The sequence below is a fragment of the Glandiceps talaboti genome, chromosome 23 (genome assembly GCF_964340395.1).
Source record: "Glandiceps talaboti chromosome 23, keGlaTala1.1, whole genome shotgun sequence".
In the NCBI taxonomy this organism is placed as follows: domain Eukaryota; kingdom Metazoa; phylum Hemichordata; class Enteropneusta; family Spengelidae; genus Glandiceps; species Glandiceps talaboti.
The window spans coordinates 5,785,405-5,812,792 of NC_135571.1; the positions used below are offsets into that span (position 1 = coordinate 5,785,405).

At 33.0% G+C, this 27,388-nt stretch overlaps 1 protein-coding gene across 1 annotated transcript in view; it reads right to left on the reverse strand.

The window, feature by feature from the left end:
* LOC144453197 (uncharacterized) overlaps window positions 1–27,388 on the reverse strand; it is a 67,933-nt gene that overhangs the window by 27,384 nt on the left and 13,161 nt on the right. The window contains exons 7-14 of the mRNA XM_078144473.1: window positions 17,886–17,984; window positions 16,485–16,586; window positions 15,123–15,221; window positions 13,567–13,671; window positions 12,050–12,145; window positions 11,116–11,220; window positions 9,599–9,697; window positions 7,443–7,541 (exon numbers count right to left, since the gene is read on the reverse strand). Of these exons, the coding sequence (XP_078000599.1) occupies window positions 7,443–7,541; window positions 9,599–9,697; window positions 11,116–11,220; window positions 12,050–12,145; window positions 13,567–13,671; window positions 15,123–15,221; window positions 16,485–16,586; window positions 17,886–17,984 (804 nt within the window). The remainder of the gene's footprint in view (window positions 1–7,442; window positions 7,542–9,598; window positions 9,698–11,115; window positions 11,221–12,049; window positions 12,146–13,566; window positions 13,672–15,122; window positions 15,222–16,484; window positions 16,587–17,885; window positions 17,985–27,388) is intronic.

Below are 27,388 nucleotides of genomic sequence, written 5' to 3' on the forward strand. Positions count from 1 at the left end.
TAATGTAGAGCAGTTCATTATTTCTCCAGAGAACAACTTACATGTTAACCTCCAGCTTTGCATATCGCATACGTAGAATGTCCACAATCATAATCACCTTTAATTACATACAATTGACTTTAATACTTCATGAATTACAGACCATATTCTAAACTCTGATTGTGTGAAATTATTTTTAAAGTAATTGCTATTTCTCATCTAAATATCAATCTGCTTTATCTTTAATATCATAAATCATCCACATAATTGTGTGAAATGTTCCTGAACACATTTAGAGAAATAAGAAAATCGTTGTAATGATATGCACACATTTGACAAAGACCCAATATCTGGCAAGCTGTTTATCACCCTCTGTCATACAGACACACATTAACATCTATCTAATACAGTTGTGGTACAACGCCAATGGCACTATTTCAATTATATGCAACTGGATTGCTTCATGAATTAGTGACCATATTCTATAAATTCTAAATATGCAATATGCAATATTCAAAACCTGACTTCTGTGTAACTGAAGTGTATGCAGATATGTCTTGCAATATGACTATGCCTATAGCGACAGCCAAATGATCACGTATATTGCAAAGATAACAACAGGGTTGGATAGGCAACTGGATAATCATCCAGCGAATGAACACCTATACCTAGCATGGATCAGCATGTGGTTAAACATTTTTAAAAACTGTACAGTTGTGCTACAATACCATTGGCACTATTTTAAATGAAAATGTTTTCCATAATCAATTGCCATGATAACACCCCCAGTTCATGTTTTTCTTAATCTCTCTGATAGGCTTCTGTCAAGATAATGCAGACCGGAAGATCACTTCTCTCTGTCATTTAAAACAAACGTAGTTAACTCCATTTGAATTACTTGATATATGTAAGTTAGTATCATGCATATGTATATAACTAAAAATTGTTGATGGGAGAATTGGTAAGGCTGGCTTTGTCATGTTCCCAAGCTTGTTTAGCTTCAGGTGCCCATTATGTTACTTTCAGCAACCTTGCTGTTGATGTGCAGCCCCAAATAATGACATTTTAAAAGTCTTTTGATATTACAACATGTGTGCTTATTAAAAATGTTTTAGTTGGGTAATGTAACTGAACATTTGTTGTGAGGCCTTATTGGCTGTACTTTATTGGATAACTACTTTGTCATTTTTAGGTACTTTGTAACTCTAGTGCTGACATGTAAAGAGGCGCAGTTTCCATCTTTTAGATATTTTGTTTCATAAGAAAACTTTCATGGCATTCAGCCATTCTTTTGAAACATTCAATGTCTTGTCCTCTAAATCAGTCCTATTAGTAAACATTTTTAATTATGGTATAAGAACAAATTGTTTTGTCATTTTTACTGCAAAATGAATAGCAACGCTAAAATTGAGAAAAAAAGTTGTCTATAACAATTACATGACTTGCATCTAGTTTGATGGAATGAAAGTTAAATCAAATGATGGTAGCTGTGTCCTGTATAAATTCATCACTACATTTTACCTTGTACTTAATAATACCTTAACTATTACTTGATTTTTTTTACTGTTATTATTGCTTGATTTTACTTTAAAATATAATTTTTGACAGAGGGAGTACTGATTTGCTGTAATTTGAAGCATTTTGGTGGGATTGTTTTTCAACAATTACTAGTACTACTAATTAAAAGAGATGGTCAAAATTGGCTAACCTGTGATTCAGACTACATTGTGTCTCTAAACTGTGCAGGCTGTTACAGTGTTAGAAATACTTTCTATGGTGTATGATTTCTGAGCTAACCAAACCAAAAAAGAAACATAAACATAAAAATTAGTCAATATCAATAGAAATGTTTCTTAGGTAATTAGAGGATCAGTAGCTGTATAGTCTTTGTAGTTTTAAAAGAGTATTTCCAACTACATTTCTATTAATCTTAATAACTTGAAACTCCACATGCTAAGCTGCTATTGGTGAGAAGTAAATTTAAAATGACATCATGAATTAAACTAACCCTTCCAAAGTATATAGGCAACTGTTCTCAGAATGTGAAAAGGTTTAATTAAACTAATTTTGGAGACTTTTTGTTTGAATATTTTTAGTTTAGAACATTGCATTCTAACTTTACCAAAAGTGCACAAATTTTCACTTTCACCTCATTTCCTGTTTGAAGACAAGTACAGATATTTTAAGTAGCATTTCTTTCCAACCATACAACTTTTACCAAACATAAACTGATATAATCTAATGTAATACAGTCAGGGAGACACTGTCAGTGGGGTTAAACACTTAAATTAAGAATAGCTGTTGTGCAATATTCATGAAAATGGGTCTCAGCTTTTCTCTTAAGCTTTAAAGTACTAATGAAGTCTACAAGAGCAGTTTTATATACTTATTTTCTAGCAAAAATTCAATTTTTATATTTTTAAACATACACTAGAGTATCTTCAAAATGAAGTTGTTGGTTTTAATGAGTCAGACAATCTGTAAAATGTCTTGTCATGAGGCCATAGTTATCAAGATATTTTCAATGCTAGTGTCCAAAAAGATTCCTGTGGAGAAGTATTGGGCTGATAAACTTCATTCAGAAAACCCTTGGGAACAATGGACACATTTACACTTTCAATTTGTTAGGGAGTCGACATGTTCACTGTTCATGGTTTAGTCATTCAAACAAACACATCAGCTTCCCTAGCTTGACTTGGAAGAACAAGGCGACAGTCTGATTGGTAGAGTTTGCATGTAGTCCAGACTTGTCACCTTGTTCTACATGTATAGCTGCACCCACAAAAACTTGTGGTTTTCAGCCATAATTTGATGATATCAAATGCAATGAATGTTGTTTCCAAGCTTGGTTGGGGAAATGAAACAAATACCGGGTACATGTGAAGTTGTTATTAGGGAAACATTGGTGACATTATAGCTTTAAAGCTCCTGTACTGCATTCATGACCAGATGCATAGCAATTTGTTAGATTTGATTTGAAGAAGGGTCAGATATTTTATTCAGATTTACATTTAATATATATATATATATATATATATATATATATATATATATATATATATATATATATATATATATATATATATATATATATATATATATATATATACCTCACACACTGTATTTTACCTGTAACACAAAATGTATCCATTTTTAAATACATTTTTATATATATAGTACACATATATATCTTTGAATATAGATCGTTCATATATTTTCACAGCCACATATTGTATTTTTTGGCACAGCCCATCATTAGTACGCCAAAGTGACATGAATTAGAAAAACAAAAATATTTGTATTCTAATCCAGGGATCCATATAAATACAGGTAGTGATGAACAACTCAGGTATGTTGGTACTGTCATTTCACTACAGACAGTCTTTTAGATATTTTGAAAAAGCAATAAAGTTACTTCTTCTTTTCATTGAATTTTCTTCTTCTGCATGATTTACTGGCTGCAAAAGCATGTGCCTGCGTGTGTTGTATGTACGTATGTATGTATGCTTATCCCCTGTGTATGTTTCAAACATGTAAGTGAATAAACTTTATCAGTTTGTGAAACTGACATGTTTGAAATATGTTTCAAAACAAATATGGTCAGTCCTGTGATATATATCAAATATATTTCCTCAACGTGTATTATCCAACATTAAGGAATCATGTTTTAAACACTTTGAAAAGTGTTGAAATTAATCTGGTTTAAAACATGTTTAAAACTAGTTTCAAATGAGTTGACTAATGACTTATGTACATGTTTAAAACACAAAAATGAAACACTCAAACTTGTTTTGTACTTGTTTAGAACACTTTTTAAACTAGTGGATTTTTGGTAAGGGTTGTGTGTGTGTGTGTGTGTGTGTCTGTCTGTCTGTCTTTCTGTGGACCTGATATCTCATCGATTCTTATGAAACTTGTACACATCTTCCATATGCTAATGGCAACAGCTGATTAGATATTGGTAAACATCCAAATAACATTAATTAGTCATTAGCATAATTAGTGTTTTTTTAGTACAGTTTAGGTTATATCTTTTGAATGCATACTTCAAATTCAATATAATTTGGTTTCATATGTTAACCAAAACAAAGTGCATATGTCATATGAATTTCGTCTATTTAGCTTAAAGCTTTGATGAATGATTTGCATGATTAATTAACTCCGGTAATTAGACTATATCTTAAGAATGCACACTCCAATTTTAATATAATTTAGTACTTAAGTTAACCACTACAAAGCACATTATGTCCCATAAAGTTGATGATGTAGCTTACAGTTTTAAAGCATAATTTGCATAATTACTTTTGATAATGCTAACTTCAAATTTCATACTGGTGCATATAATTTATTTTCAAATTAAGTACTACATCATGTGTAAAGCTATAGTTTAGAATTTTGCATTACGTTTTGCCCTTATGGGAGGCATTCTATTTAAATCTGGTCAATGGATGAGGTTTAGCAAATGATCTAATAATATCAATGTAATGAGGTTCAAACTTCAAAGTAAATTTGACAAACACCCACTACTTCAGATGTTAAATCACACGCTGCTGTACAGGTAAAAATATCTAGTGGGATTTGCTATCATTATCAGATGTTATTCTTGTATGTTATATATTCTCAATTATACATTTTCAGTCTTTATGGTGATTTTAATATTACTTCATGGGTGGGGGGGGGGTTTAAATAAATTGTATTTTTGAAAAATGAGTGTACAAACCATGTGTTTTATCAGTTTAATTTATTTGATCAGTAGCTTCAATATTTACACCTTTCTGCAAGAGTGTTGTACTGGCGAGTCTTACCCATAGTAAAAACTTAAATGTAGAGCAGTCCACTTTCATTATAGAGAACATTTTGTGTCTTAACTCCCGGGCTTTGCATAAGGGCTAAACAAAATAATTCATTGGTTCTGGTTACCCGACCCCACCTAGCTTTTCACTGCCAACCCTAAACTTTTTTTTATGTTTTCAAGAAAAAAATCACAAAATCGCAAAAATGTTGAAGTCTCATGAGAAATAGTGGATGTGGAAACTGCCATCATTCTAAAACAAGGGATATAAAATTTACACTTGAACTCGTAACCAGTTTTGATAATGTGATTGAATAATGTCATTTTGCATGACTCCAGACAATACAACACTAGGGATTAGTAATAGTTCTCTTTTTGACAGCTTCATATCTGTATGCAAGTGTAATCCTATAACTAGAAGTAAATATTTACAAACAACAGTGTGGTGCATGCACACATATTATAATACATGTCAGACTTACCTCGTCTCTAGCGTCAATATTTGCATTGTTCTGCAAGAGTGTCTGCACAATATAAGACTCTATGTTTACTTATTTTGATTGCAAACAATACAGAATGTATTATGTTGTCATTCAGCCTACCCGTACTTTTGGATTATTCATTTATCAACTTATATTCTTATATACAACTTACACATTAGTGTCAATGTCACATGACTGGGGTGATAGTTGAAATGTGAAGACATAAATAATCACTTAATTTGATGCTTCGCTTTATAACAACCTTAACAAGTAGTAGACTTTTAAGTGCAGGAACACTGGCTGGTATACTTCTCTCAGCAGTGTTTGCCATATACAAAATTTTAAACAAAGATGCATGGTTGTGACAATTTCTCAGTACATGTATATTATTGGTGCCTGTTTTATACAACATATTTATTAAGTAATCTAAATATTATTAAAGTAATCTTTTGTAAATCAACTTTTGTTCAAATTTTGATTACCCCTATAAAATGACATACCTTTATTTGTTAATATCATTAGATTGATGTCAACAAAACAGAAAATGGAATATTTGTTTCAAAACTTGAATATGAAGTTAATAATAATGGTTTATATTTATATAGAATGATAACAGTATGTCGATGTATACATTATACAGTAAATTGGACATACAATGCCCATTTTCTGAGGTTTGTGAAGAAGTGTAATTGTACTGAAAAAAAGATAGTAAATATATTGTTGTTCAGCCTTCTTGGAGTATTCATTTATCATACCTTATTGACATAAACTAATAAATATACAAGTGACGATTTAAGTGTTGTTGAAAATATATATGTTGATGTTAGTATCCATAGTAATTAAGTAGTCAACATTTTAAAACTCAAAGAAAAATGGCAAATTCACCTTCCAGCAGTGTTATACATAAATATCTGTATGGTTGCTGTTCTTTGTAATCTATTATTTCACTCTTTGTCTAATAAGAAGTGTACAAACAATCTTGACCTTAGTAGGCGATAATTGTACAAATACAAACTAACTTCCTATAAACTAGAAAATTTAGCAAATCCTCCTCTGAAAATTTGCAGAGTTCACTATCACCTTTGAGTACCAGTACAATGTTTGTAGTAGATGACAAACAGTGAACATAAAAATTTGGATTAGTGCCAACTGTGCATTATCGCTCATTTTAGACGTGCTAGTTCGATGTCTGGACCAATCAGATCTCTCGATTTGCGCCATCAGTGTACTGGTATAATATAATACCTATTACCTTAAACAATCTTAAATTTTGAGTTTCTTTTCATAGGACATTTTGGGTATGCCAATAAAATATGGTTTCCCATTCATTTATGTAGTTGTAAATGTTTTATTCACTTAGTTTCTCCATTTTCCATAATAATGAATTATAATGATAATAAACATTATATTCTCTTCCGGCCAATTTGGATTATTCATTTAATTATCATATTTTGTTCACACAAACTATCAAATGTAGGAGTAATTATTTGATTATTGCTAAAAGTAATATTTTGTACATTTATTTTTGTCTTCATAGTATATATAGTAAGTTGTCAAGATTTAAAACTAAATGAAAACTACCAAATTTATCTTTCACCACTGTGCTGAATTTGGAAAATATTTGAATGGTTGTAGTCTATTGTCTATTTTATCACACTTTGTCAGCTGTAAAAGGAATCTAAAAGTTTCTAATATTCTCATTAAGCCTTCTTGGATTATTTATTTATCATTTCTTATTCACACTAATTACTTGAATGTATGACTAATGATTGAAGTACTGCTGAAATAATACTTTTTTATATTAATGTTTGTCTTTATAGTATCCATTGTAAGATGTTAACATTCAAACAACAAGAAAACTGACAGATACATCTTCCATTGGTGTTATACAATGAAAGTACACCAATATTTCCATAGTTGTGTAATGTTGTCTATTTTGTCACACTTTGTGGTAATGATACTGGTAGAAGCAATCTATAAGATTTTTATTGTTTACAGGGAATTTTGGGTATGCCAATATAATATGTATTCCCATTAATTTACGCAAGTTGAAAATATTTTATTCTTTTAGTGTTCTCTGTTTTGCAGGTTCATGGTTATCTGAATGGATTTTTGGACTTAATGTCTATTCATAGAATAATAAAAGTATGATGCATGAATTATAAAATAAATATAAATCCTCTACTTACGTTATCTTTGGCTTCAATATCTGCACCTTCCTGTAAAAGAGTCTTTACAACAGTATCATGTCCATTTTGTGAGGCTAGGAGCAGAGAGGTGGAATTCCACTGCAAAAAAAATAAATGTATTGTATTCTCAATCACTCTGCTTGGATTATTCATTTATCACATGTTATTCACACAAAATATTGAATATACAGGTGATAAGCATTGATGAAAATAAGACTTTTGACACATTCATGTTTCTCCTCATACATGTAGAGTCCATACAGTAAACTTTGTCAATATTCTAAACTTAGAAGAAGACCCACACGTACATTTTCTAGAAAACTGACAGATACATCTTCCATTGGTGTTATACAATAAAAGTACACCAATATTCCCATAGTTGTGTAATGTTGTCTATTTTGTCACACTTTGTGATAATGATACTAGTAGAAGCAATCTATAAGATTTGTATTGTTAATCGGGAATTTTGGGTGTGCCAATACAATATGTATTCCCATTAGTTTATACAAGTTGAAAATATTTTATTCTTTTAGTGTTCTCTGTTTTGCAGGTTCATGGTTATCTGAACGGATTTTTGGACTTAATGTCTATTCATAGAATAATAAATGGCTTCAATATCTGCACCTTCCTGTAAAAGAGTCTTTACAACAGTATCATGTCCAGTTTGTGAGGCGAGGAACAGAGAGGTGGAATTAGACTGCAAAAGATTAATGTATTGTATTCTCAGTCAGTCTGCTTGGATTATTCATTAATCACATGTTATTCACACAAACTATTGAATATACAGGTGATACATTAAGCATTGATGAAAATAAGACTTTCACACATTCATTTATCTCCTAATACATGTAGAGTCCATACAGTAAACTGTCAGTATTCTGAACTTAGAAGAAAACCCACAGGTACATTTTCTCCATACAGTGAAATCTCCATACAGTGAAATTTCATACATATTTACATGGTAGTATTATGTTGTCTATTTTGTCACACTTTGTCTTAATAAGAGTGTTACAAACTTAAACATTTTGACCTTTTGGTTATGCCAATATAATATGTATTTCCATTCATTTATGTAAGCTGTAAATGTTTTATTCACTTATTGATCTCAGTTTTCAATAATAATGAATTATAATGATGATGATGATGATGATGATGATGATGATGATGATGATGATGATGTTGATGATGATGATGATGATGAATTATAATGATGATGATGATGATGATGATGATGATGATGATGATGATGATGATGATGAACATTATATTCTCATCTAGCCAAATTGGATTATTGATTTAAGTATCACATCTTATTCAAATAAACTACTGAATGTACAAGTGATGATTAAAGTGTTGTTGAAAATATTCTTTTTTGTACGTTTATCTTTGTCTTCATGAAATTCAAATGTACGTAGTCAAGATTTGAAAACTAAATGTAAAGTGGCAGATATGTCTTTTTCCGGTGTTTACATATGGTGAACTTGCCATATATTTGCATGATTATGGTATATTGTCTATTTATCACACTTTCTCATCTGTAAAAGCAATCTGAAAGTTTTGTTTGTTCTTATGTAATATTTTTGGTATGCCATGATAATATAAGGATTCCTGTCAATTTATGTAAGTTGAAAATATTATATTCATGACCATTTTGCAAGCTAGGTCTAGTGTGGTATACTGCAGTAGAATAACAATACTTATACTAGACATAGGAGCAGTCACTTTCACTTTCAAATATAATACAGGGGCTTTTAGTGTCATCAAAAGTAAACTGAAACAGTCCTATAGTCCTACAGGTATTCCTACAGATAGATTTAAATATGGCTAACTCTTGTTCATTACTGACATTTAATCAGTGATTGTACTACTAGTATGTGATGTCAATATTTGCATTTAATGTTAAAAAGTGGTGACATTTTTATCAGTGTCAGACATACAACATAAGGAATCATATTATGGTATGGGTAAAGAAGATACTAACAAAAACAATAATGGATTCCAATTTCATTTATGCAACTTGAAAATATTTTATTCATTTAGTGTTATCAGTTTTGCAGGTTCATTGTTTATCTGAATGAATTCTTGGACTTCATATCTATACATAGAATAATAGCAGTATGATGCATATTATAAATCATAAAATAAATCCTACTTACTTCATCTGTGGCTTCAATATCTGCACCTTTATGTAACAGTGTCTGCACAACAGTATTATGTCCATTTTCCGAGGCTAGGAGTAGAGAAGTGGCTTCCCACTGTAAAGTGTAATGAATGTATCATACTGTCATTCAGTTTACTTGGATTATTCCTTTTTAAATACCTTATTCACATAAACTATTGAATATACAAATGCTAACTTTAGAGTTGAACAGACTTTTACATACATGTAGAATCCATATAGTATATAGTCGGTCAACAATTTAAAAGTACAAGAAAACCCACAGATACATTTTCTAGTGATGTCTCCGACGCTCCATACAGTGAAATTTCATACATATTTACATGGTAGTGTTACGTTGTCTGTCTGGCCACACTTTGTTTCAATAAGAGTGTTACAAACAATCTTAAACATTTTGAGTTTGTTTTAATGAGACATTTTGGTTATGCCAATATAATATGGATTCCCATTAATTTATGGAAGTTATAAATGTTTTATTTTACTTAGTGTTCTGCCTTTTCCATAATAATGAATTATAATGATAGTGAATATTATAATCTCATCCAGCCAACTTAGATTATTTATTTATTTATCATACCTTATTCACATAAACTATCAAATGTAGGAGTAGTGATTTAATTGTTGCTAAAATTAATATATTTGTATTCATAGAGTCATAATAAGTACTCAAGTTTTCAAAACTAAATGAAAAGTGACAGATATGTCTTCCTCTGGTGTTAACATTATGCTGAAGTTTGTGTTCTCCATTTTCCATAATAATGAATTGTGACTGGGAATATTATATTCTAATCCAGCCAACTTGGATTATTCATTTAATTATCATATCTTATTGACATAAATTATTGAATGTACAAGTGTTGATTAAAGTGTTGTTGAAAAAAAAAGATTTTTGTACAGTTATCTTTGTCTTCATAGAATTCATAGTAAGTAGTCAAGATTTCAAAACTACATCAAAAGTGGCAGATATGTCTTTCACTGCTGTTAACATATGCTGAAAATGCGAAATATGTGCATAATTATGGTATATTGTCTATTTGTCACACTTTGTCATCTGTAGAAGCAATCTAAAAGTTTTATTTGTTCTTATTTTTTCTTGTTTTATTGGTATGCCAATATGATATGGATTCCTGTTAATTTATGTAAGTTGTAAATATTATATTTATTTAATGTTATCCGTTTTCAGATTCATGGTATATCTGAATATATTCTTGGACTTCATATCTATTCATAGAATAATAACAGTACCATGCATATGTTGTCTGTTTAATAACAGTTGTACAAACAATCTTTAAGATTATACGTTTGGTTTTAGGGAGAATATTAAGTATAACAATATAATGTGAATTTTCATTTATTTATTAGGAGTTATTATTCATTTTATTTGGGATATCAATTTTCTAGGATCATTTTCACCTGAATGCATTTTTAGAATTAACATCTATTTACAGAATGATAACAGTGAGGTGTATCCATTATAGCTGTAATTAGACTTACCAAGTCTGTTGTTTTTGCTTCAATCTTTGCACCTTTCTCCAACAGTGTCAGTACAACAGCATCATGACCATTTTTGGAAGCTAGGTGTAGTGCATTATACTTATCCTGCAATAGAAATAACAATGCATATATTACACTTACAGTCAGTCACTTTCACTTTCAAATAAAATACAGGTGATTTTAGTGTCATCAAATTTAAACTGAAACAGCCCTTATTCCTACAGGTATTCCTACAGATAAATTTAAATATGGCTAACTCTTGTTCATTACTGACATTTAATCAGTGATTGTACTATGTGATGTCAATATGTGCATTTAATGTTAAGAAGTGGTGATTTTTATCAGTGTTAGACACACAACATAAGGAATCATATTATGGTATGGGTAAAGAAGATACTAACAAAAACAATAATGGATTCCAATTTCATTCATGCAACTTGAAAATATTTTATTCATTTAGTGTTATCAGTTTTGCAGCTTCATTGTTTATCTGAATGAATTCTTGGACTTAGAGTCAGTCAGTTTCACTTTCAAATATAATACAGGTGATTTTAGTGTCATCAAAAGTAAACTGAAACAGCCCTCAATCTGACAGGTATTCCTACAGACAGATTTAAATATGGCTGACTCTTGTTCATTGCTGACATTTAATAAGTGATCATACGGTGTGATGTCAGTATGTGCATTTAATGTTAAAAAGTGATGACATTTTTATAAGTGCAAGACACACACCATAAGGAATCAAATTATGGTATTGGTAAAGAAGATACTGACCAACAATAATGAAATCCCATTTAATATGCAAGTTGAAAATATTCTATTCATCAGTTTTGCAGGTTCATGGTTATCAGAATGCATTCTTGGACTTCATATCTATTCATATAATAATCGCAGTATGATTCCTATTATAAGTCATAAAATAAATCCTACTTACTCTATCTGTAGCTTCAATATCTGCACCTTTATGTAACAGTGTCTGCACAACAGTATTATGTCCATTTTCCGAGGCTAGGAGTAGAGAAGATTCCTGCTGTAAAGTGTAATGAATGTATCATACTGTCATTCAGTTTACTTGGATTATTCCTTTTTAAATACCTTATTCACATAAACTATTGAATATGCAAATGCTAACTTTAGAGTTGAACAGACTTTTACATACATGTAGAATCCATATAGTATATAGTCGGTCAACAATTTAAAAGTACAAGAAAACCCACAGATACATTTTCTAGTGATGTCTCCGACGCTCCATACAGTGAAATTTCATACATATTTACATGGTAGTGTTACGTTGTCTGTCTGGCCACACTTTGTTTCAATAACTTAAGAGTGTTACAAACAATCTTAAACATTTTGAGTTTCTTTTAATGAGACATTTTGGTTATGCCAATATAATATGGATTCCCATTAATTTATGGAAGTTATAAATGTTTTATTTTACTTAGTGTTCTGCCTTTTCCATAATAATGAATTATAATGATAGTGAATATTATAATCTCATCCAGCCAACTTAGATTATTTATTTATTTACCATACCTTATTCACATAAACTATCAAATGTAGGAGTAGTGATTTAATTGTTGCTAAAATTAATATATTTGTATTCATAGAGTCATAATAAGTACTCAAGTTTTCAAAACTAAATGAAAAGTGACAGATATGTCTTCCTCTGGTGTTAACATTATGCTGAAGTTTGTGTTCTCCATTTTCCATAATAATGAATTGTGACTGGGAATATTATATTCTAATCCAGCCAACTTGGATTATTCATTTAATTATCATATCTTATTGACATAAATTATTGAATGTACAAGTGTTGATTAAAGTGTTGTTGAAAAAAAGATTTTTGTACAGTTATCTTTGTCTTCATAGAATTCATAGTAAGTAGTCAAGATTTCAAAACTACATCAAAAGTGGCAGATATGTCTTTCACTGCTGTTAACATATGCTGAAAATGCGAAATATGTGCATAATTATGGTATATTGTCTATTTGTCACACTTTGTCATCTGTAGAAGCAATCTAAAAGTTTTATTTGTTCTTATTTTTTCTTGTTTTATTGGTATGCCAATATGATATGGATTCCTGTTAATTTATGTAAGTTGTAAATATTATATTTATTTAATGTTATCCGTTTTCAGATTCATGGTATATCTGAATATATTCTTGGACTTCATATCTATTCATAGAATAATAACAGTACCATGCATATGTTGTCTGTTTAATAACAGTTGTACAAACAATCTTTAAGATTATACGTTTGGTTTTAGGGAGAATATTAAGTATAACAATATAATGTGAATTTTCATTTATTTATTATGAGTTATTATTCATTTTATTAGGGATATCAATTTTGTAGGATCATTTTCACATGAATGCATTTTTAGAATTAACATCTATTTACAGAGTGATAATAGTGAGGTGTATCCATTATAGCTGTAATTAGACTTACCAAGCCTGTTGTTTTAACTTCTATCTTTGCACCTTTCTCCAACAGTGTCAGCACAACAGCATCATGACCATTTTTTGAAGCTAGGTGTAGTGCAGTATAATTACACTGTAATAGAAATAACAATGCATATATTACACTTAGAGCCAGTCACTTTCACTTTCAAATAAAATACAGGTGATTTTATTGTCATCAAAAATAAACAGAAACAGCCCTATAGTCCTACAAGTATTCCTATAGATAGATTTTTTTGGCACCTCATGATGTCAGTATTTGCATTTCATATGCATTTAACATTCTAAAAAAAAAGTGATTTTATCAGTGTTAGACACAGAACATGAGGAATCATAGTAGTAGTGAAGTTACTTTATTGTAGAGTCTAGTTTTTGAAGTGACTATGTAGATATCATCCGAATCACTGAGACGTCATCAACGTAATGATGTAATGCCGATTGGCGTCAAGTATTAATTTCAATTCTACTATAAAGAATCATATTGTGGTATTGGTAAAGAAGATATTAAACCATTATTTTAGTGGAATGGACATACTTCACCGAACTAAACAAATTCAGACTAAGCCTCTTCCCACTTCACTAGTATAGGGACATGAAAAGATGAGTTTCACATTTTGAGTTTGTTTTAATGAGACATTTTGGTTATGCCAATATAATATGGAGTCCCATTTACTTATGTAAGTTGTAAATCTTTTGTTTACTTAGTGTTCTGCGTTTTCCATAATAATGAATTACACAAAAATAATAATAAAAATGAATATTATATTCTCATCCAGCCAACTTGGATTATTCATTTAATTATCATATCTTATTGACACACACTATCAAATCTAGGAGTAATTATTTGATTGTTGCTAAAGTAATATTTTTGTACATTTGTTTGTCTTGATAGTATATACTGTCAGTTGTCAAGATTTAAAACTAAATGAAAACTGCCAAATATATCTTCATTGCTGTGCTGAACTTGGAAAATATTTGCATGGTTGTGGTATATTTTCTATTTTATCACAATCTGACAGCTGTAGAAGAAATCTAAAAGTTTCTAATATTGTCATTAAGCCTTCTTGGATTATTTATTTATCATTACTTATTCACACAAATTATTTGAATGTATGAGTGATGATTATGGTATTGTTGCAAATAATACATTTTTTTATTAATGTTTGTCTTTATAGTATCCATTGTAAGATGTTAACATATTGAAACAACAAGAAAACTGACAGATACATCTTCCAGTGGTGTTATACAATGAAAGTACACCAATATTTCCATAGTTGTGTAATGTTGTCTATTTTGTCACACTTTGTGGTAATGATAGTAGTAGAAGCAATATAAGATTTGTTATTGTTTACAGGGAATTTTGGGTATGCCAATATAATATGTATTCCCATTAATGTATGCATGTTGCAAATGTTTTATTCTTTTAGTGTTCTCTGTTTTGCAGGTTCATGGTTATCTGTATGGATTTTTGGACTGAATGTCTATTCATAGAATAATAAAAGTATGATGCATGAATTATAAAATAAATATAAATCATCTACTTACGTAATCTTTGGCTTCAATATCTGCACCTTCCTGTAAAAGAGTCTTTACAACAGTATCATGTCCATTGTCTGAGGCTAGGAGCAGAGAGGTGAAATTCCACTGCAAAAAAAATACATGTATTGTATTCTCAATCAGTCTGCTTGGATTATTCATTTATCATATGTTATTCACACAAACTATTGAATATACAGGTGATAAATTAAGCATTGATGAAAATAAGACTTTTGACACATTCATGTGTCTCCTCATACATGTAGAGAGTCCATACAGTAAACTTTGTCAATATTGTAAACTTAGAAGAAGACCCATGATTATGGTATGTTGTCTATTCATCACACTTTCTCATTTGTAAAAGCATAATTTAAAAGTGTTGTTTGTTCTTATGTAGTGTTTTTGGTATGGCATGATAAAATAAGGATTCCTTTTAAATTTTGTAAGTTGAAAATATTGTATTCATTTAATGTTATCCGTTTTCAGATTTATGGTTTATCTGAATATATTCTTTGACTTTATATCTATTCATAGAATAATAACAGTATCATGCATATGTTGTCTGTTTAACAATTTTAAGATCTTTAAGATTATAAGTTTGGTTTTAGGGAGAATGTTAGGTATAACAATGTATTGTGAATTCTCATTTACTTATTATGGGTTGTGAATATTTTCATATCATTCATTTAGAGATATCAATTTTGTAGGATCATTTTTACCTGAATGCATTTTTAGAATTAACACCTATTTACAGAGTGCTAATAGTGAGGCGTATACATTATAGCTGAAATTAGACTTCATATCCAGTTTGTTTTAACTTCAGTATTTGCAACTTTCTTCAAAAGTGTCTCTACAACAGCATCATGACCATTGTGAAAGCTAGGTCTAGTGTGGTATACTGCAGTAGAAATACCAATACATATACTAGACATAGGAGCAGTCACTTTCACTTTCAAATATAATACAGGTGATTTTAGTGTCACCAAATGTAAACTGAAACAGCCCTTAATCCTACAGGTATTCCTACAGATATATTTAAATGTGGCTGACTCTTGTTCATTACTGACATTTAATCTATGATTGTACTATGTGATGTCAATATGTGCATTTAATGTTAAGAAGTGGTGACATTTTTATCAGTGTCAGACACAGAAGATAAGGAATCATATTATGGTATTGGTTAAGAAGATACTAACAAAAACAATAATGGATTCATATTTCATTCATACAACTTGAAAATATTTTATTCATTTAGTGTTATCAGTTTTGCAGCTTCATTGTTTATCTGAATGAATTCTTGGACTTCATATCTATTCATAGAATAATAGCAGTATGATGCATATTATAAATCATAAAATAAATCCTACTTACTTCATCTGTGGCTTCAATATCTGCACCTTTATGTAACAGTGTCTGCACAACAGTATTATGTCCATTTTTCGAGGCTAGGAGTAGTAGAGAATTCTTTTCCTCCTGTAAAGTGTAATGAATGTAACATATTGTCATTCAGCTTACTTGGATTATTCATTTTAAACACCTTATGCAAATGCCAACTTAAGAGTTGAAAACAAGACTTTTACACAGTGATGTTTCTCTTCATACATTTAGAGTCCATGTAGTATAGTTAGTCACCATTTCAAAAGTACAAGAAAACCCACAGATACATTTTCTTGTGATGTCTCAATACAGTGCATTAATTTCCATACATATTTAAATGTTAGTGTTATTTGGTCTATTCTGTCACACTTTGTCTTAATAAGAGTATTACAAACAATTTTAAACATTTTGAGTTTGTTTCAATAAGACATGGTTATGTCAATATAATATGGATTCCCATTCCCATATGTTTGTCTTCATTATATCTATAGTAAGTTGTCAAGATTTAAAACTAAATGAAAACTGCCAAATATATCTTTCACCACTGTGCTGAACTTGGAAAATATTTGCACAGTTGTGGTATATTGTCTATTTGTCACACTTTGTCATCTGTAGAAGCAATCTAAAAGTTTTGTTTGTCCTTATGTATTATTTTGGGTATGCCAATAAGATTACAAGTTTGGGTTTAGGGAGAATATTAGGTATAACAATTAACATAATGTGAATTCTCATTACTTATTATTATTCATTTAAAGATATCAATTTTGTAGGATCATTTTTACCTGAATGCATTTTTAGAATTAACATCTATTTACAGAGTGATAATAGTGAGGTGTATACATTATAGCTGAAATTACACTTAATATCCGGTTTGCTTTAACTTCAATATTTGCAACTTTCTTCAAAATTCTGCACAATAGAATCATGACCATTTTGCAAGCTAGGACTAGTGTGATATACTGCAGTAGACTTGGCAATACATACAAAATGTAGCTTAGACTTAGGGTCAGTCACTTTCACTTTCAAATATAATACAAGTGATTTTTGTGTCATGAAAGTACACAGAAACAGCCCTTAGTCCATAGATTTAAATATGGCTGATTCTTGTTTATTGCTGACATTTAATCAGTGATCATACCATGTGATGTCAATATATGCATTTAATGTGAAAAAGTGATGACATTTTTATCAGTGTCAGACATAGAAGATAAGGAATCATATTATGGTATTGGTAAAGAAGATACTAACAAATACAATAATGGATTACCATTCCTTTATTCGAATTGAAAATATTTAATTCATTGTTTATCTGAATGCATTCTTGGATTTCATGGCTATTCATACAATAATAGAAGTATGATTCCTATTATAAATCATAAAATAAATCCTACTTACTTCATCTGTAGCTTCAATATCTGCACCTTTATGTAACAGTGTCTGCACAACAGTATTATGTCCATTTTTCAAGGCTAGGAGTAGAGAAGTTTTTTCCTCCTGTAAAGTGTTATGAATGTAACATATTGTCATTCAGCCTACTTGGATTATTCATTTTTAAACACTTTATACAAATGCCAACTTAAGAGTTGAAAACAAGACTAGTACTTTTACACATTGATGTGCCTCTTCATACATTTAGAGTCCATGTAGTATAGTTAGTCACCATTTTAAAAGTACAAGAAAACCCACAGATACATTTTCTTGTGATGTCTCCATACATATTTAAATGGTGGTGTTTTTTGGTCTATTCTGTCAAACTTTGTCTTAATAAGAGTATTACAAAGAATTTTAAACATTTTGAGTTTGTTTTTATAATGAGACATTTTGGTTATGTCAATATAATATCGATTCTCATCAATTTATGTATGTTGTAAATGTTTCATTCACTTAGTATTCTCAATAATGATAGTGAATATTATATTGTCATCCAGCCAACTTGGATTATTCATTTAATTATCATATCTTATTGACACAAACTATTGAATGTAGGAGTAATTATTTGATTGTTGCTAAAAGTAATATTTTTGTACATTTATGTTAGTCTTCAGTATATCTATAGTAAGTTGTTAAAATTTAAAACTAAATGAAAACTACCAAATATATCTTTCACCACTGTGCTGAATTGGAAAATATTTGAATGGTTGTAGTCTATTGTCTATTTTATCACACTTTGTCATCTGTAAATGAAATCTAAAAGTTTCAAATATTCTCATTAAGCCTTCTTGGATTATTTATTTATCATTTCTTATTCACACAAATTATTTAAATGTATGAGTGATGATTAAAGTAAAATTGTTGAAAATTATACTTTTCTATATTAATGTTTGTCTTAATAGTATCCATCGTAAGATGTTAACATATTGAAACAACAAGAAAACTGACAGATACATCTTCCATTGGTGTTATACAATGAAAGTACACCAATATTTCCATAGTTGTGTAATGTTGTCTATTTTGTCACACTTTGTGATAATGATACTAGTAGAAGCAATCTATAAGATTTGTATTGTTAATCGGGAATTTTGGGTGTGCCAATACAATATGTATTCCCATTAGTTTATACAAGTTGAAAATATTTTATTCTTTTAGTGTTCTCTGTTTTGTAGGTTCATGGTTATCTGAACGGATTTTTGGACTTAATGTCTATTCATAGAATAATAAATGGCTTCAATATCTGCACCTTCCTGTAAAAGAGTCTTTACAACAGTATCATGTCCATTTTCTGAGGCTAGGAACAGAGAGGTGGAATTAGACTGCAAAAAATTAATGTATTGTATTCTCAATCAGTCTGCTTGGATTATTCATTAATCACATGTTATTCACACAAACTATTGAATATACAGGTGATAAATTAAGCATTGATGAAAATAAGACTTTCACACATTCATTTTTCTCCTCATACATGTAGAGTCCATACATTAAACTGTCAATATTCTGAACTTAGAAGAAAACCCACAGGTACATTTTCTAGTGATGTCTCCATACAGTGAAATTTCATACATATTTACATGGTAGTATTATGTTGTCTATTTTGTCACACTTTGTCTTAATAAGAGTGTTACAAACTTAAACATTTTGACCTTTTGGTTATGCCAATATAATATGTATTTCCATTCAGTTATGTAAGCTGTAAATGTGTTATTCACTTATTGATCTCAGTTTTCAATAATAATGAATTATAATGATGATGATGATGATGATGATGATGATGATGATGATGATGATGATGATGAACATTATATTCTCATCCAGCCAAATTGGATTATTGATTTAAGTATCACATCTTATTCAAATAAACTACTGAATGTACAAGTGATGATTAAAGTGTTGTTGAAAATAATCTTTTTTTGTGCTTTTATCTTTGTCTTTGTAACGGACTTAATGCACTTATCATCGAAGTAAAGTATTTTCATCAACAGCACCCTCTATCAAGGACATCGACGTTGTTAGTAGTTTCTGTACAAAGTTTATATCTGACTAGTTGTTGATGTTTTGGTCCCATGAATCAGTGCCGCTGAAAGCAATATCTCGCAACTTGTAATGAAAGATGTTCTTACGCACTGAAACATAGTTCCACGGTTATAGTAAGGTATGCATAGATTTTTGACTTTATTGTAACATTTTATACCTTGTTTATGGTCAGTCTGTGGTAGATGTAGTTTTGAGACAATCAGATTGATATTTAGTACATATTTCCTTTCATACATCATGTAGTAATACAAAGAGTAGTGTATGTAAACAGATAGCACATTTTGTAACGAACGAAGATGAAGTAACATACTTGTCATCAATATTTACCTAGAGTGCCAGCTAAAAGGCCCACGAGGTAGTGTAACCTTTATATATTTGATTATTATAATGATAGAAACCATTTTGTTTCATAATTTGTTAGTATAGAGTGCTTATAAGTCTTACCAAGCACCAGTTTGTAATTACATTCAGCGTATACTTGACCATGTGTATTTCTAGGTCATGTAGTGTTTGTAATATGTTTCAAGTTCTCATGTAAGTTCCATTTGATTGATTCACCAGATCTTACGTTGGTGTAAGCAGAGTTCATTAATAAAGGAATACCATCAGTATAAAGACCGTGTTCGCCTAAGTTATTTAGTTGGTACCTCTACAGTAAGATCTCCAGCCAACCAAGGCAACATAGAGAGAGAGAGAAGTAAGATTTCAGCCTAAAGTAAAATCTGTGCAGCCTGAGAACTCAAGCATGTCGCCAGTGTGAATTCCACAGCCACCGGAAAGGGTCCCAGGGGACTGATAAGAAACAAACTTTAATATCAACTTGCAGAGAGAGAGAGAGGGAGAGCAGAGCCAACCTCGAACTTCAAAGAGAGAGTCAAATTTCATGAAGTGAGAGAAGATTTATGGACCATAGTTGATGTTAGAGAGAGAGAGAAAAGAGAGACACAAAGTCTGTGGAATTAATTAAAGGACATAGAAGAAACTAAACTGTCAACTACAAGGAAAGGAAATCATACAACAGCTGCAAGGCCAAGAAGACTGACTGTCAAGTGAAGCGCATCCCTTCATGTGGTGAAAAAGGAGAAACGTAATTGAAGTATACAGTATTACCAGTATATTACCAAGCCTGCTAAATTAGAGTACACTACTTTGGACAAACTTTATACAGTATCAAATTTACTTGTGTACAATGTGAACAGTGTCACTATGGCAACTGCAGGAATGGCGGACATACTGCAAAGGGAAATAGAGTACTATAAAGACACTTTAGAAACAATGCGTGATCCAACTGACAGAGAGAAAACACCAGGTATCATGCAAAGAAAAGAAGACAAGAAATCAGAATTCAGCCAAGAGGATGGTAACCAGAGAATACGCAGAAGTAACAGAGTTCACAAACCAACACAAAAAATGGCTGAATATAAACAGACAGAGAAGGTGAAAAAGGAAAGGAAATTGAAAGGGGCATTTGACCAAAAATATGATTCCTGGAAAAAAGCAAGCAAGTTAGGACGTAGAAACTTAAAGGGACAGTGTCCAGAAGACACCATTGCTGAGTTATACACTGCTATAGAAATGGCCCAAGATGAAGTGATCACAGCATATGAAGCACTACGTGAAGTTTGCCCTCCAGGCCAAGAGATGCTGCGACGAACTGACACATGTACAGCAGTTACTCGCCAACTCCTACAAGCAGCAACAACGAGAAGAAAGGGAAACGAAGGGGAGCTTGTTAAACAACTACAAGAGGTATTGTTATGTGACGACAATGCTTCTATATTCAGTACGGTGTCACATAGAACCTCAGAGAGCACGTCAGCAAAACGCACAGATGCTGCAGCTGAACTTGCAGCACAGGAAGCAGAATTAAGGATTTTGAAAGTTAAAGAAGAAAAGCAAGATGAATTGGATGCGATTAAATATCAACAGGAGCAGATGACAAGAGAGATAGAGCGCCTAGAGAAGGAAAAGGAGATAGAGAAGGCCAGAGCCAGATTTAAAGTATATGATGAAGAGTTCAATAAGGTCAGCATTGCTGATGAAAGTAAACCATTCCTGGCAAATGGCCCATATAGTTCAACTCCAGTCTCAAGGCACAACACACCAAACCAATTCATGCACCAAACTTCTGCTCCAGATGATACATTGTCTATAACTCGTGCTCTACAAGACAGTTTAACAATGAGCAGACTTCCAACGCCAGAGCCCTTTGTATTCAGTGGAGATCCACTTCAGTATGTGCAGTGGAAAACAAGCTTCAAGACACTGATTGATAACAGAAATATCTCATCAGCTGAAAAGATGTACTACTTAAAGCGGTATTTGGGAGGAACAGCATCCAAGGCAGTTGAAGGTTTCTTCTACAGTACTTCTGAAGAGTCATACAAGGGAGCATGGAAACTCCTAGAAGAACGTTATGGTCATCCATTCAGAGTGCAGAAAGCATTCAGAGACAGGTTGTCAAAGTGGCAGAAAATAGGACCAAAAGATTCTGCAGGTCTACAAGAATTTGCCGATTTTCTGAGGGCTTGCAGGGACGCTACCCCACATGTACCAGGTTTAAGGATCTTAGACGATTGTGAAGAGAATAGAAAGTTATTGGCCAAACTGCCAGACTGGGCTGCTGCACGATGGAATAGGCAGGTCACAGACATAATGGATCGTACAGGTGAATACCCAACATTTGAAGACTTTGTCACCTATACGAGCAAAGAAGCACGTATAGCATGTAACCCCATATCATCATTATCATGTATGAGGGAATACAGCAATGCTGCAGAACCAAAGGAGACGAAAGATACAGGGAGAAGAGTAAACAGAAATAAAGGCACCACACTAGCTACAGGTTCAACAGAAGTCAACAACAAACAAAGTAAGGAAAATACATATGTGCCTAAGCCTTGCCTGCTATGTAAGAAGCCGGATCATCAACTTAGCACATGTCCTGAATTCAAGAGTAAGACTCTGGAGCAAAGAAAGCAGTTTATTCAAGAAAACAGAGTATGCTTCAGCTGTCTCAAGGTAGGACACAATTCAAGAGATTGTCGTCGAAAACTAACCTGTGAAAAGTGTAAGAAGAGGCACCCAACTATTCTACACGATGAGAAGAGAGAAAAGGCATCTACTGAGACAACCACAGAGAGTAAAGTAGAAGCTTCAGTGGTGTCATGTAATGTTCAATCAGGAAGTGGCTTTAGTACGTCTATGATTGTGCCAGTATGGGTTTCATCCAGGGAGTCACCATCAAATGAAGTCCTAACTTATGCATTATTGGATACCCAGAGTGACTCATCATTTGTACTGGAAGATATAGCACAGTCTCTAGCCGTTAACCTTCGGCCAGTAAGATTGAAGCTTTCAACGATGACTTCAGCATCATCTGTTACTAACTGCTATGCTGTCTCCGATCTATGTGTCAGAGGAATGTCAACACCTGACCGCATAATGATTCAACAGGCATACACAAGAGACTTCATACCAGCTGATAGATCACACATCCCTACATCAAGTACAGCACAGAAATGGCAACATCTCCAAAGAATAGCTCACGACATTGCACCCCTACAAGGCTGTGAAGTTGGAATACTTATTGGATATAATTGCCCACAAGCATTGGCCCCAAGAGAAACCATAGTTGGAAAAAATGAAGAGCCATATGCTATCAAAACAGATCTGGGATGGAGTATCATTGGCTACACTGAAATAGAGTCATGTAGCTATGCTGCTAGTGTATGTCATCGTATAATAGTCAAGGAGGCACCATGTATATCCCCCAAAGAGGTAATCCGTGCACTGGAGTCAGATTTCAAAGAGAAAGGTCATGGAGAGAAAGTCATATCTCAAGAAGATCTTCAGTTTCTCAACAGTATGGAGACAAGCATTCAGCAAACAGAAAACGGTCACTACAGTATGCCTCTTCCCTTCAAGTCTACAAGGCCTACATTGCCAAATAACAAGAGAACAGCAGTTGTTCGTCTCAATCACCTGAAGAGAAAGTTTACAACTAACCCCAAGTACTATGATGATTACAAGAAATTCATGGATGACATCATAGATAAAGGTGATGCAGAGAGAGTTAGCAGTAAAGAGGAAGAAGATAGAGTGTGGTACATCCCTCATCATGGTGTTTACCATCCTCAAAAGCCTGAGAAGATACGAGTCGTGTTCGACTGCTCTGCACGATTCAAAGGAACATCACTGAACAATCATCTCCTCACTGGTCCTGACTTAATAAATGGCTTAGTTGGAGTACTGTGCAGGTTCAGGAAGAATCCAGTAGCAGTGATGTGCGATATAGAGAGAATGTTCCACCAGTTCCTTGTCAACAAGGAAGATCGTGACTATTTACGGTTCTTATGGTGGGAGAATGGTGACATTACTAATGAGCCTGTTGTCTACCGAATGAAGGTACACCTATTTGGGGCTGCTTCTTCTCCTGGGTGTGCCAACTTTGGATTGAAGTATCTTGCAAGCCAACATGAGGCAGAATTTCCAGTGGCAGCAAACTTCATAAGAAAGAACTTCTACGTAGATGATGGCCTCACCAGTACAGAGTTAGAGAGAGAAGCAATCCAGTTAGTAAATGAAACACAAGCTGTGTGTGCAAAAGGAGGATTGCATCTTCATAAGTTCATATCTAATAGCAGAGAAGTAATGGAAGCCATCCCTGTTAGTGAGAGAGCAGCAGGAATAAAGAATGTCAACCTAAGTCTTGACAGTCTACCAATAGAGAGAGCATTAGGGATCCAGTGGTGCGTAGAGACAGATACATTCAAGTTTGGAATTCAGGTCAAGGAACAACCACCTACCCGGCGTGGCATCCTGTCCACAGTAGCGTCTATTTATGACCCATTGGGTTTTCTTGCACCATTCATACTTATAGGCAAGGGAATCCTACAAGAGATGTGTCGAAATGGGATCAACTGGGATGAACCCCTACCAGACAACTTACGTCCACGGTGGGAGAGATGGAAAGCCGAATTTGTTAACCTGAGAGAAATAGAAATTCCTCGATGCTACAAGCCACCTGAATTCGGATGCATTAAAGCTGCAGAGTTGCACCACTTTTCAGATGCCTGTACAAATGGTTATGGTCAGTGCTCATACTTACGGTTGATTGGTGAGAATAAAGTACACTGCTCCTTAATTTGTGGCAAGGCAAGAGTAACGCCAATCAAAGTTGTCACAATTCCTCGCTTAGAATTGACAGCTGCAGTGGTATCTTCGAACATGAGCAGCATTCTAAAGGAAGAACTAGAGCTGAAGTTAGATAGAGAATACTTCTGGACCGACTCCAAAGTGGTGTTAGGGTACATTGCCAATGAAGCTCGAAGGTTTCATGTGTTTGTAGCGAATAGAATCCAGAGAATCAGACAAGCCTCTACACCCAATCAGTGGCGCTATGTACCAACAGAAGAAAACCCTGCAGACATTGCATCCAGAGGTGCCTTCATACCTGAATTGCTTGCCTCAAACTGGTTTACAGGACCTACATTTCTGTGGGATACAGAGTTAACCACGGCAGAAGAACCAGCTTATGAGTTGAGTGTCGGTGATCCAGAGGTGAGAAACGTGATGACATTTACGACTGCTGCATCACCAAAGCCATTCAGATTGGAGAATCGCCTATCACGCTTCTCGACATGGTCCAAAGCTGTTGGTGCAGTAGCACGAATAAGAAGACTTCTAAAGAATAAGAAAGGTAGTGATGAGTCATCAAACCAAAAAGAGAGACAAGAAGCAGAAACATATATAATCAAAGTCATCCAAGGTCAAACTTTTGGCACGGAAATCAATTCATTGAGATCATCGAATACAATGAAGAGCAACAGTAGCATATACAGGTTAAACCCATTCCTTGATAGCAAAGGTGTATTGAGAGTGGGAGGTCGATTAGAGAAGGCAGGTGTCTCAGACAGTGTGAAACATCCAGCCATCATTCCTAAAGATAGTGAAGTTGCAAGGTTGCTCATTTCCCACATCCACAACAAGGTCCAGCATCAAGGAAGAGGAATGACCTTCAATGAGCTAAGAGCCAATGGCTATTGGATAGTAGGTGGATTAAAGGCTGTAGCTATTCATGTCTACAGGTGCATCAAATGTCGACGACTTCGCCGTCCAGTAGCTGAACAGAAAATGGCCAACCTTCCAGAAGACAGAGTAGAACCTTCCCCACCTTTCACCTTTTGCGGTATGGACTGCTTTGGTCCCTTTATGATAAAGGATGGAAGAAGGGAGTGTAAGAGATATGGATTGCTTTTCACCTGTATGTGTTCAAGAGCTATTCATATTGAAGTCCTTGATGATATGTCTACAGATTGCTTTATCAATGGTTTGCGCTGTTTTATTGCCATCAGAGGTAGAGTACAGCGACTCCGCTCAGACCAAGGTACCAATTTTGTAGGAGCGAAGAATGAATTCGAAGATTCATTGAAAGAGTTGGATACAGAAAGGATAAAGGTGTTCCTCACAGAGAATCAGTGTGAGTTTGTGATGAATCCTCCACACGCTAGTCATGTCGGTGGTGTATGGGAGCGCCAGATCAAGACAGTGAGAAGTGTATTATCATCTATCATACATCAATCGCAAGGTCGACTTGATACGTCATCTTTGCGAACATTCCTCTACGAAGTTATGGCCATAGTGAATAGTCGTCCACTTACAACAGAGAATCTAAGTGATCCAATGAGTCCTGAACCACTGACACCCAATCATTTGCTCACCATGAAATCAAGAGCAGCTCTTCCCCCGCCAGGTAAATTTGTTAGGGAGGACTTGTATATTAGAAAGCGTTGGCGAAGAGTGCAGTACTTAGCTGAGCAATTCTGGGGCAGATGGAGGAAGGAGTATCTCAACGTTGTCACTCAACGACAGAAGTGGAATACAACAAGAAGAAATATGAAGAGAGGAGATATAGTTTTGCTAAAGGATGATCAAGTTCCACGCATGGAATGGCCATTAGCAATTGTAATCGAGACAACAGAAGATGATGATGGTTTAGTGAGAAAGGTCAAGGTTCAAGTTGGTACAAGGAACCTGAACAAGATGGGAAAACGTGAAGGAAGACTCACAACCCTTGAGCGACCAATCCAAAAGCTGATTCTGTTGATGGGAAATGAATAACTTTAATTAGTGTTAAATTAGTGGACATTTTCATTGTGTTTAGACTTTGATATATAGCGAACAAAGTTTTTAAATTGGTATATAGAACATTTAAGGTTTATCTTAGAAATTACTTATAATTACCATAACTGTCAGACTTGATCTTTAACTACAATTAGGTTATTAATCAGTGTTTGTTTTATGAAATAAGTAATTATTCCTGAGTAATTTGATGGGAGTGTAACGGACTTAATGCACTTATCATCGAAGTAAAGTATTTTCATCAACAGCACCCTCTATCAAGGACATCGACGTTGTTAGTAGTTTCT